General features: G+C 48.1%; 1 protein-coding gene across 1 annotated transcript in view; it reads right to left on the bottom strand.

The window, feature by feature from the left end:
- Positions 1 to 1,882: 1,882 nt before the first annotated feature.
- LOC134358250 (uncharacterized) overlaps positions 1,883 to 12,772 on the bottom strand; it is a 379,599-nt gene continuing 368,709 nt past the window's right edge. Inside the window, exon 2 of the mRNA XM_063070266.1 lies at positions 1,883 to 3,444. Within this exon, the coding sequence (XP_062926336.1) occupies positions 2,044 to 3,330 (1,287 nt within the window). The 5' untranslated portion in view covers positions 3,331 to 3,444 and the 3' untranslated portion in view covers positions 1,883 to 2,043. The remainder of the gene's footprint in view (positions 3,445 to 12,772) is intronic.

Raw genomic sequence — 12,772 nt, 5'->3', positions numbered from 1 at the left:
TGTGAGCACACTGTCATGGTTAGTGAGTTGTCGGTGCGCTGTTAGGGTTAGTGAGTTGTGAGCACGCTGTTAGGGTTAGTGAGTTGTGAGTACGCTGTTAGGGTTAGTGAGCTGTGAGCACACTGTTAGGGTTAGTGTGTTGTGAGTGTGCTGTTAGTGTTAGTGAGTTGTGAGTACGCTGTTAGAGTTAGTGAGTTGTGAGCACACTGTTATGGTTAGTGAGTTGTGAGTCCGTTGTTAGGGTTAGTGAGTTGTGAGCACACTGTTATGGTTAGTGAGTTGTGAGCACATTGTTAGGGTTAGTGAGTTGTGAGCCCGTTGTTAGGGTTAGTGAGTTGTGAGCACACTGTTATGGTTAGTGAGTTGTGAGCACACTGTTAGGGTTAGAGAGTTCTGAGCACGATGTTATGGTTAGTGAGTTGTGAGCCCGTTGTTAGGGTTAGTGAGCTGTGAGTGTGCTGTTAGTGTTAGTGAGTTGTGAGCACACTGTTAGGGTTAGTGATTTGTGAGCGTGCTGTTAGTGTTAGTGAGTTGTGAGCACACTGTTATGGTTAGTGAGTTGTGATCCTGTTGTTAGTGTTAGTGAGTTGTGAGCACACTGTTAGGGTTAGTGATTTGTGAGCACGCTGTTAGTGTTAGTGAGTTGTGAGCACGCTGTTAGTGTTAGTGAGTTGTGAGCACACTGTTATGGTTAGTGAGTTGTGATCCTGTTGTTAGTGTTAGTGAGTTGTGAGCACACTGTTAGGGTTAGTGATTTGTGAGCACGCTGTTAGTGTTAGTGAGTTGTGAGCACACTGTTATGGTTAGTGAGTTGTGATCCTGTTGTTAGGGTTAGTGAGTTGTGAGCACACTGTTACGGTTAGTGAGTTGTGAGCACACTGTTAGTGTTAGTGAGTTGTGAGCACGCTGTTAGGGTTAGTGATTTGTGAGCAAGCTCTGTTGGCAGAGGAAGCAAGGCGACACTTGCGAGCAGCTCCCAGCGCATCTTTGCTGATTTGATTTCACGCAAATGGTGCATTTTTGCTGTATCTTATGTTACGTACCCCGTAACTGGGTTGCCAAACCAGCAGAAATGGATCACTCAGTTGGAGTCTGGAGTACTAGAACTAAGAAAGTTTTATTAAAGAAACAAGCAACACAGTAATCAAAAGGATAATAAATGCAACAATTCAACAATGATAACCATACATGTGCACAGAATTAAGATAACAGCATCAATCAAGCTCTATCGTTGTCTAGGGGTAAATGACCAATTTCAAAATGACTCAAAGTTCAGTTCGCAGTAATCGTTGCCATGGCGATGGACAAGGTGGGGGAAGAGAGACAGAGAGAACAACTCATCATTCAGCACAGCTTCACTCACAGACCAGCGAGAATGCTCACGAGCAACTTTTGGGCGGGTCCTTGGTGATGTCACCTGAGGTCACCGACTGTGACCCCTCCTCCAGATGCGGTCGATCCTCTGCAGTGAACCCGGCACCCAGGCAAGGGCGGACACACACCGGGTTCCCGCTGATCGTACCTTTCCACCCTGTGCGTTGTCCGGTACTTCTCACCCACTCGTGAGAGGCGCACCGCTTCCAGGGTCTCGTTACCTCGGGTGGCGTGTGTGTCTGTCTTAGCGAACCTGGCCCTTTTTATCCCCCTGCTGGGGTATCGCCTGTCCATCACTTCAAACAGTTCAGGGTTCAAAGGGGGGAGCCGCTCCAGACAGCTCTCCCTCCCACATCCCTTCATTACACATCTCCAGACGCTGCTCCATTGTTCCTTATCTCTCCTTCCCCTGAGGGCAGGTGGCAGACCAACTGCTGATGCCACTGATGCTAGCCCAGGCCAGCAAACATCTTAATTTTATGTGTATTCTCGTAACACTTCCCCCCTTTAAGGATTTTTACCGGGAGGTAAAAATTACAAACATGACTACATTATCTGATACATACACAATATACATCTTTAACAGTTATTTAGCTAATACAGAGAATTTGAAGCTGTCAACACCTTGACAGACAGTCATCACATTTTCTGTTCCTTTTACACGTGTTATTAATAATCCCTTAGACCAGGCTCCAACTCAGCAAACTTCATAGTGGCCAAAAACACTGATGAATTGCGACCAATGTAACCTCTCATTTGGTTTTGTCCCGGACCACAATAACAAGGGTCGTCCCATTCCGACTCAATTTTCTCTCGCAAGGGCTTAGTAGGAGGGGGACGGGTATTGACCGCAGAGTTATTGCAAAACTTCCTGCAGTACCCCACCATCTCCAAAAGCCTTCTGAGGGCCCTCTTGTCTGTCGGGGTTGGGAGGTCAGCGATAGCCTGCACTGTAGCTTGCATCACTGCCAGCTGCCCCTGTGTCACCACAATTCCCAGGTAAGTGACCTTCGTGTGGCCGAATTCATTTTTTCCAAGGCTCACTATCACGCTGGCTTCAGACAGCCGTATTAAATTGCCAATACACACCTCTGTGTTCATCAGCCCTTTAGTCACTGAATTACTCGAAAAATATGGGTGTTGTTTGCTTGGCTGCCCTATTGTAACAGACATAACCCAACGTCCCAGTTCTTTGCATTTCCTCGGGACAATCAAACACATGGGTGCGAGTCGTTTAATTACTCCTTCGGGGATTAAGGGAGAGACCTTATCAGTAGACCTGGCCAAAACAATAGCCTTCTCCCATCTGACCGATCCCATCCTAATCTTTTCAAAATGGTTTTTTTCTCTTATCAAGGGGCCCCTAGCTTCATTGATTTCCACGCTAACACCGACTAGGTTTGTTAGCATATCAAAAGCCGGTGACCGTCTCAGTTCGCGTCGGTCATGATCAATAACATTTTTCCCCCTGGGCAGCCGGTAACTCTCTTTCATGATTCCACCAACTGTTTCCTCCAGCACCGCAAAATGTCCACCGGGGGGTACCTCGTGGGCCATGTTAAAAACCTCATCCCCATAACTCTTTTGCACCACCCCCCATTCCTCATCTGCGGGTACTGTACTTGATTTCCCTTTCTTCCTTAGCACCTCCTCCTCCGCACAATAGCTTGTCAAGGCTGTGTCAGAGAGAGCGGTCTCGGCAAAAACCATCAGCCCCTCGTCTCGCTCCTGCGTCTGCACAAATTCTTTCCCGGCTACTGCTACGTCCGTCCCAGCTCCCTCACTACCTCTTATCTCACTACACCCTGTCTCATACAAGGTTGGCAGAAATGTTTCAGCCAAATTCACCATCGCGGGCGGGGCCTCCATGCTGGCAGGCTGACCCGTCAATCTCACGACTGGGAACACGATTCCTCCGGCGATGTCATTACCGAGCAAGACTTCCACGTCTTTCATCGGTAATTCGGACCTCACCCCAATCGTGACTAGTCCAGAGACCAGGTTGCTCTGTAAATGTATCTGGTGCAAAGGGACTGACTCTGTCCCTTCCCCAACACCTTTGACCTCTACCTCCCCAGTCTGGGTCTCTGAGCTAAACTCTAATACACTCTTCAGTATCAATGACTGACACGCTCCCGTGTCTCTCCAGATCCGCACTGGAACTGGTTTTAACCTCTCCTTCACTGACACCAGTCCGGCCGAGATAAACCTCTCGCGCCCTTCCTGTACTTTTTCAGACCTGTCCTTCCCTAGCGGTTCGCTTAACAGCTCGATACAGCCATTCAAAATTTCCGCTTTTCCTTTCCCCGTCTCCTTCCTTGGGGCAAAGCACCTGGACGCAAAGTGTCCGACTTTCCCACAATTATAACAGACGACCCCAGGAGACTTCCTACCAGACTGCTCCCGGTCTACCTTATCCTTTTCACTAGTCCCCGGCTTACTTTCTGACTTTTCCGGTGGACTCTCCCCGCCGTCCTGACTACCCTTCTGGTAGCCTTTACTCGGGGCAACCTTCATTTTATGCGTCAACGCATACTCATCCGCTAACTTAGCAGTTGCGGCTAACGTGGCTGCCTCTTTCTCATCGAGGTAGGGTCTCATACCCTCAGGGACACAACCTTTAAACTGCTCAATCAGAATCAGCTGCAGCAGTCTGTCATAATCCCCCTCTACCCCTTTCGAGGCGCACCAACGCTCACAATATGTTTGCATCTCGCGAGCAAACTCCAAATACGTGCGGTCCCACCGCTTCCTCGCATTCCGGAACCTCTGCCGGTATGCCTCCGGGACCAACTCATAAATCCTGAGGATGGCCTCCTTCACCACCTCATACTTCTGGGCATCTTCCGCGGATAAAGCGGAGTAAGCTTGTTGGGCTTTCCCTTTCAGTACACTCTGAAGTAAGACAACCCACTTATCCCTCGGCCAGTCCTGACTTATAGCTACTTTTTCGAAGTGGAGAAAGTACCGATCCACATCGGTATCGTCAAATGGGGGAACCAGCCTAACCTCCTGGGTCGCCCGGAACCCTCCACCTTGGTTCGGCACGAGCCCCTGCTCGGCCCTTATCTTTAACTTCTCCAGCTCAAATTCCCTTTCCCTCTGTTTCTCCTCTCTCTCCAACTGCCTGTCCCTCTCTCTCTCTTCTCTCTCCAACTGTCTTTCTCTCTCTTGCCTTTCTACCTCTTTCTCTCTCTCCCGCCTTTCTAACTCTTTCTCTCTCTCCCGCCTTTCTAACTCTCTCTCTTTCTCCTGCCTTTCTAACTCTCTCTCTTTCTCCCGCCTTTCTAACTCTCTCTCTTTCTCCTGCCTTTCTAACTCTCTCTCTTTCTCCCGCCTTTCTAACTCTCTCTCCTGCCTTTCTAACTCTCTCTCTTTCTCCTGCCTTTCTAACTCTCTCTCTTTCTCCCGCCTTTCTAACTCTCTCTCCTGCCTTTCTAACTGCTTCTCTTCGTGTTCTAACTGCCGTACCCGGAACTCGTGCTCGAGTCTCAGTTTTTCCAGCTGTATCTGTACCGCGTCTCCAGCAGGTTTTTCAATAGACACCTCCCCCAGCTCACCTTGGGGAAACACACCTTTAGATACATAGTGCTCTACAATAGCTCTGTGTATCTCCTCTCTCCTCATTGTCGACTTCACCTTAGCAAGATTCACCCGTTTGGCCACAGCTATCAATTCCGATTTCCTGGCATCCTCTAATGCCTCCAAGGTCGGCGCCTTTATAAATTCCTCAACCTCCATTTCTGCTGTTTGTCTTTTCTTTCTTTCGGGAATTTTAACCCAATCAATTTACTCCGTCCCAAATTTAGCGTTCAAAATCGCGGACGAGAACCCCACTTATGTTACGTACCCCGTAACTGGGTTGCCAAACCAGCAGAAATGGATCACTCAGTTGGAGTCTGGAGTACTAGAACTAAGAAAGTTTTATTAAAGAAACAAGCAACACAGTAATCGAAAGGATAATAAATGCAACAATTCAACAATGATAACCATACATGTGCACAGAATTAAGATAACAGCATCAATCAAGCTCTATCGTTGTCTAGGGGTAAATGACCAATTTCAAAATGACTCAAAGTTCAGTTCGCAGTAATCGTTGCCATGGCGATGGACAAGGTGGGGGAAGAGAGACAGAGAGAACAACTCATCATTCAGCACAGCTTCACTCACAGACCAGCGAGAATGCTCACGAGCAACTTTTGGGCGGGTCCTTGGTGATGTCACCTGAGGCCACCGACTGTGACCCCTCCTCCAGATGCGGTCGATCCTCTGCAGTGAACCCGGCACCCAGGCAAGGGCGGACACACACCGGGTTCCCGCTGATCGTACCTTTCCACCCTGTGCGTTGTCCGGTACTTCTCACCCACTCGTGAGAGGCGCACCGCTTCCAGGGTCTCGTTACCTCGGGTGGCGTGTGTGTCTGTCTTAGCGAACCTGTCCCTTTTTATCCCCCTGCTGGGGTATCGCCTGTCCATCACTTCAAACAGTTCAGGGTTCAAAGGGGGGAGCCGCTCCAGACAGCTCTCCCTCCCACATCCCTTCATTACACATCTCCAGACGCTGCTCCATTGTTCCTTATCTCTCCTTCCCCTGAGGGCAGGTGGCAGACCAACTGCTGATGCCACTGATGCTAGCCCAGGCCAGCAAACATCTTAATTTTATGTGTATTCTCGTAACACTTTCTAATGTGACAAATAAAGCTAGTCTTGCCTGCAAAAACTTACTGTACACTTCCAAACCAAAAGCCGTGGATGAACCAGGAGTTACGTTGTCTGCTGAAGGCTAGATCTGTGGCATTCAAGTCTGGCAACCCAGGCCCTTACCAGAAAACCAGGTATGATTTGCGAAGTGCTATTTCGAGGGCGAGGGGACAACTTCGAATGAAGTTGGAGACAGTATCAGATGCACATCAACTCTGGCAGGGACAGCAAGACATTGCTTCCTTCAAAGCGAAGTTCAGTAGTATGAATGGCAGCAATGCTTCATGACCAGATGAACTCAACGCCTTCTATGCACACTTTGAAATGGAGAACACAACTACAGCTGTGAGGATCCCTGCTTCACTTGATGACCCTGTGATCTCAATCTTAGAGGCCAATGTTAGTCTGTCTTGAAAGAGAGTGATCCCTCACAAGGCGGAAGGTCCTGATGGAGTACCTGGTAAGGCTCTGAAAACCTGTGCCAACCAACTAGCTAGCGTATTCAAAAACATTTTCAACCTCTCACTGCTAGGGGCGTAAGTTCCCACTTGCTTCAAGAAAGCAACAATTATACCAGTGCCAAAGAAGAATAATGTGGGCTGCCTTAATGACTATCACCCGGTAGCACTCACATCTACAGTGAAGAAATGCTTTGAGAGGTTTGTCATGACTAGACTGAACTCCTGCCTCAGCAACGACCTGGACCCATTGCAATTTGCCTATCACCACAATAGGCCAATGGCAGACGCAATCTCCATGGCTGTCCACACAGTTTTAGACCACCTGGACAACACAACCACTGTAGTCAGGATGCTGTTCATCGACTATAGCTCAGCATTTAATACCATCATTCCCACGATCCTGATTGAGAAGTTGCAGAACCTGGGCCTCTGTACCTCCCCCTGCAATTGGATCCTCGACTTCCTAACCAGAAGACCACAATCTGTGCGGATTGGTGATAATGTATCCTCCTCACTGACGATCAACACTGACGCACCTCAGGGGTGTGTGCTTAGCCCACTGCTCTACTCTCTGTATACAGATGACTGTGTGGCTAAGCATAGTTCAACTACCATCTACAAATTTGCTGATGATACAACCATTGTCAGTAGAATCTCGGTGCTGACGAGAGGGTGTACAGGAGTGAGATATGTCAACTGGTGGAGTGGTGTCACAGCACAACCTGGCACTCAATGTCAGTAAGACGAAAGAGCTGATTGTGGACCAGGAAGAGTAAGATGAAGGAACACATACCAATCCTCATAGAGGGATCAGAAGTGGAGAGAGTGAGCAGTTTCAAGTTCCTGCGTGGCAAGATCTCTGAGGATCTAACCTGGTCCCAACACATTGATGTAGTCATAAAGAAGGCAAGTCAGCGGCTATATTTTATTAGGAGTTTGAAGAGATTTGGCATGTGAACAAATACACTCAAAAGCTTCTATAGATGTACTGTGGAGAGCATTCTAACAGGCTGCATCACTGTCTGATATGGGGGGTGGGGGGCTACTACGCAGGAGCCAAAGAAGCTGCAGAAGGTTGTAAATCTAGTCAGCTCCATCTTGGGCACTAGCCTACAAAATGCCCGGGACATCTTCAGGGAGCAGTGTCTCAGAAAGGCAGCATCCATTATTAAGGACCTCCAGCACCCAGGGCATGCCCTTTTCTCACCATTACTATCAAGTAGGAGATACAGAAGCCTGAAGGCACACACTCAGCGATTCAGGAACAGCTTCTTCCCCGCTGCCATCCGATTCCTAAATGGACATTGAACCCTTGGACACCACCTTTTTTTTAATATATAGTATTTCTGTTTTTGCACATTTTTTAAAAATCTATTCAATATACTGTAATTGATTTACTTGTTTATTTATTATGTTTTATTTTTTTCTCTCGCTGCTAGATTAGGTACTGCTTTGAACTGCTGCTGCTAAGTTAACAAATGTCACGTCACATGCCGGTGATAATAAACCTGATTCTGATTCTCATTCTGATAATTTTACCTGATGTACTTCATATTCTGACCTCATGGTATGAACATCGATTTCTTCTTCCAGTGTTTTTATTTCCTCTGCTCCTCACTCTGGCCCCTTACCTCTTCTGCCTGCCTGCCTATCACCTTCCCCTGGTGCCCGTCCTCCTTCCCTTTCTCCCATGGACCACCCACCTCTCCCATCAGATTCCTTCCTCTCCAGCCTTGTACCTTTTCCTACCCACCTCGCTTCACCCAACACCTCCGAGCTTGTCCTCCTTCCCCTCCCACCACCTCCTTATTCTGGCACCTTCCCTCTTCCTGTCCGGTCCTGACGAAGGGCTTGGCCTGGAATACCTTTACTGTAGCTCAGAAAATACATATTCACAAAATATCATACAGAATGAAATAAGGAAAATACAAAAAGAACAAAACCAAAACACACAAAATACCCGAGGAAGTCAGCAGGACTTCTGAGTCAACCTCTAAGGCCGAGACTATCAGCATGCTGAAAGTTTTGGCCTGAAACTTTGCCTGTTTATTCATTTCCGTAGATGTTGCCTGACCTGCTGAGTTCCTCCAGCATTTTGTGTGTGTCACTCTGGATTTCCTGGGTGGTAGCAGGGATTTCTTACAGCCTGGGGAAGGAAGCTGTTTCCCATCCCAGCAGTCCTTGTCCGAATACTATGGTACCTCCTGCCTGATGGTGTGGGGGTGGGGGGGTTAATAATTACTGGATGGATGGGAAGAACCACTGACAATGCACTGATTCTGCTACAATGCTTTTAGTCTCTCCCCAGACGCACAGGTAGGCTTTGGTAATCCAGAATCTCTTGTGTTTATGATGCGCTGAGTATTTTCTGCAATTTTGGTTTTATTTTATGTGAGAAAGTAATAAGTGTTTATTGTCTGTGTCAACTGAGACCCTTCAGTTTACATCCAACTCTGCTCCAGCAGCTGTAACACTGGGAAAAGGGGCTGATGCGAAATGAAACAAACCTGGAAAGAGCAAGGACACAGCAACTGCCTTGTTTTGAAAGAGTGCAGAGAAGGTTTACAAGGATGTTGCCGGGACTTGAGAAACTCAGTTACAGAGAAAGGTTGAATAGGTTAGGACTTTATTCCCTGGAGCGTAGAAGAATGAGCAGAGATTTGATAGAGGTATATAAAATTATGATGCGTATAGATAGAGTGAATGCAAGCAGGCTTTTTCCACTGAGGAAAGGGGAGAAAAAAACCAGAGGACATGGGTTAAGGGTGAGGGGGGAAAAGTTTAAAGGGAACATTAGCGGGGGCTTCTTCACACAGAGAGTGGTGGGAGTATGGAATGAGCTGCCGGACGAGGTGGTAAATGCGGGTTCTTTTTTAACATTTAAGAATAAATTGGACAGATACATGGATGGGAGGTGTATGGAGGGATATGGTCCGTGTGCAGGTCAGTGGGACTAGGCAGAAAATGGTTCGGCACAGCCAAGAAGGGCCAAAGGGCCTGTTTCTGTGCTGTAGTTTCTACGGTTCTATGGTTCTAGTGCCAGCCTGTGACGAGACAATCCTCTTCACCAAAGCGGCAACTGCTCGATCCCTTAGTAAAAGGGAGGGAAATCAATCAAACCTCTTGCTTGAGGAGGCTCTAGGCTTTCTACAGCCACTTAAACTGCTTTCAAAGTCTGCTGAAAGCACAGAAATTGTCTGGCAATATGTGAACACACTCCAGAAACAGCAATAAGATGTTTTCTTTCTACTTACCAGCATCGATGGCTCTTTGCTTTTGAGTTAACTTGGTGGCAATGATTGGGGAAGAAATGTTTCTCAAGTGTGACGAAAGTACACATAGACTAAGATATTGACTGTCCTGTGCTATCACCAGTGGGATCAACAGTTGATCTGCCACCTGTCTTCAGGAGAGAGAGATAAGTAAGACAATGGAGCAGCATTTGGAGGTGTTAATGAAGAGACGGGAGAGCTTAACGGAAGGAGACAGCGGTCTGGGAATTGTCAAGACCGGCTCCTCTTTGAACCCTGAACTGTTTGAAGTGATGGACAGGCGATACCCCAGCTGGGGGATAAAAAGGGACAGGTTCGCTAAGGCAAGACAACACACGCCACCCGAGGTAACGAGACCCTGGAAGCGGTGCGCCTCCCACAAGTCGGTGGGAGTTTTGGAGGGCTGGTCGCGGGACCAAGCCATAGACGCATAGGGTGGAAAGGTCCGATCGGCGGGAACCTGGTGTGTGTCCGCCCTTGCCTGGGTGCCAGGTTCACTGCAGAGGAGCGATCGTATCTGAAAACAGAGGGGTCACAGTCGGTGACCTCAGAAGACATTACAAAGGGCTCGCCCGAAAGCTGACTGCGAAGAATATCGAAGGTCTGTGTAGAAGCCATTTTTGAATATTCATTTGTTTTGCTCTCTCTCTCCTTCCCGCCCCCCCAACCTCCGTCCATCTCCATGGCAGTGATTACTGTGAACTGAACTGAACTCAATTGAACTGAATTTTGCGTCACTTTGAAACTGGTCATTTACCCCAGACGACGATACAGCTTGATTGATTCTGTTATCCTAGTTCTGTGTACATGTGTATCATTACTGAACTGTTGCATTTATTATTCTTTTGATTAGAGTACTGTGTTGCTTATTTCTTTAATAAAACTTTCTTAGTTCCAGTAATCCAGACTCCAACTGAGTGATCCATTTCTGCTGGTTTGGCAACCCAGTTACGGGGTACGTAACACAAGGTACAAGGAGAAATGCGCTGCATTTATCCATTTCAATTTCATGTTCATAGTCACTCAAGCGTACACATGTACGCCACTAAACAAATCACCATTCCTCCAGAACAAGGTGCACGACGCAATGCACAGCAGGGCATCTGACTGCAAGTCCCAACAAAGGATTGTGAGGATGACTGAGAGAATCATTGGGGTCTCTCCCTTCCACCCATGGGAGATATTTATCAGAACGTCAGGGTCTCTTCCTTCCACCCATGGGAGATATTTATCAGCATGTCAAGGTCCCACCTTTCCACCCATGGGAGATATTTATCAGAACCCAGGGTCTCTCCTTGCCACTCATGCGAGATATTTATAAGAACGTCAGGGACTCCCTCCCACCCATGGGAGATATTTATCAGAACGTCAGGGTCTCCCTCCCACCCATGGGAGATATTTATCAGAACATCAGAGTCTCCCATCCACCCATGGGAGATATTCATCAGAGCCCTCAGGGACTCTCCCTTCCACCCATGAGAGATATTAATCAGAACGTCAGGGTCTCTCCCTCCCACCAATGGGAGATATTTTTCAGAACATCAGGGTCTCCCTCACACCCATGGGCGATATTTATCAGAATGTCAGGGTGTCTCCCACCCATGGGAGATATTTATTACAAACCCTCAGGAGTCTCTCCCTCCCACCCATGGGAGCTATTTATCAGAACGTCAGGGTCTCTCCCTTCCACCCATGGGAGATATTTATCAGAACCCCCAGGGTCTCCCCTCCCACCCATGGGAGATATTTATCAGGACGTCAGGGTCTCTCCTTTCCACCCATGGGAAATATTCATCAGAAGGTAAGGGTCTCTCCCTTCCACCCATGGGAGATATTTATCAGAACATCAGGGTCTCTCCCTTCCACCCATGGGAGATATTTATCAGAATGTCAGGGTGTCCCTCCCACCCATGGGAGATATTTATCTGAACGTCAGGGTCTCTCCCTCCCACTCATGGGGGATATTTATCACAACCCTCAGGGTCTCTCCCTCCCACCCATGGGAGATATTTATCAGAACCCCCTGGGTCTCTCCCTTCCACCCATGGGAGATATTTAACAGAACCCCCTGGGTCTCTCCCTTCCACCCATGGGAGATATTTAACAGAACGTCAGGGTCTCCCTCCCACCCATGGGCAATATTTATCAGAACGTCAGGGTGTCCCTCCCACCCCATGGGAGATATTTATTATAAAACCTCAGGGTCTCTCCCTCCCACCCATGGGGGTATTTATCAGAACTTCAGGGTCACTCCCTTCCACCCATGGTAGAGATTTATCAGAACGTCATGGTCTCTCCCTTCCACCCATGGGAGATATTTATCAGAACATAAGGGTCTCTCCCTTCCACCCATGGGAGATATTTATCAGAACATCAGAGTCTCCCATCCACCCATGGGAGATATTCATCAGAACCCTCAGGGCCTCTCCCTTCCACCCATGAGAGATATTTATCAGAACGTCAGGGTCTCTCCCTCCCACCAATGGGAGATATTTATCAGAACATCAGGGTCTCCCTCACACCCATGGGCTATATTTATCAGAATGTCAGGGTGTCTCCCACCCATGGGAGATATTTATTACAAACCCTCAGGAGTCTCTCCCTCCCACCCATGGGAGCTATTTATCAGAACGCCAGGGTCTCTCCCTTCCACCCATGGGAGATATTTATCAGAACCCCCAGGGTCTCTCCCTCCAACCCATGGGAGATATTTATCAGGACGTCAGGGTCTCTCCTTTCCACCCATGGGAGATATTCATCAGAAGGTAAGGGTCTCTCCCTTCCACCCATGGGAGATATTTATCAGAATGTCAGGGTGTCCCTCCCACCCATGGGAGATATTTATCTGAACGTCAGGGTCTCTCCCTCCCACTCATGGGGGATATTTATCACAACCCTCAGGGTCTCTCCCTCCCACCCATGGGAGATATTTATCTGAACGTCAGGGTCTCTCCCTCCCACTCAT

The sequence above is a fragment of the Mobula hypostoma genome, chromosome 18 (genome assembly GCF_963921235.1).
Source record: "Mobula hypostoma chromosome 18, sMobHyp1.1, whole genome shotgun sequence".
Lineage (NCBI taxonomy): Eukaryota > Metazoa > Chordata > Chondrichthyes > Myliobatiformes > Myliobatidae > Mobula > Mobula hypostoma.
Note: the sequence above shows the minus strand (reverse complement) of the source record. Positions and strands in the feature narration are given on the sequence as shown.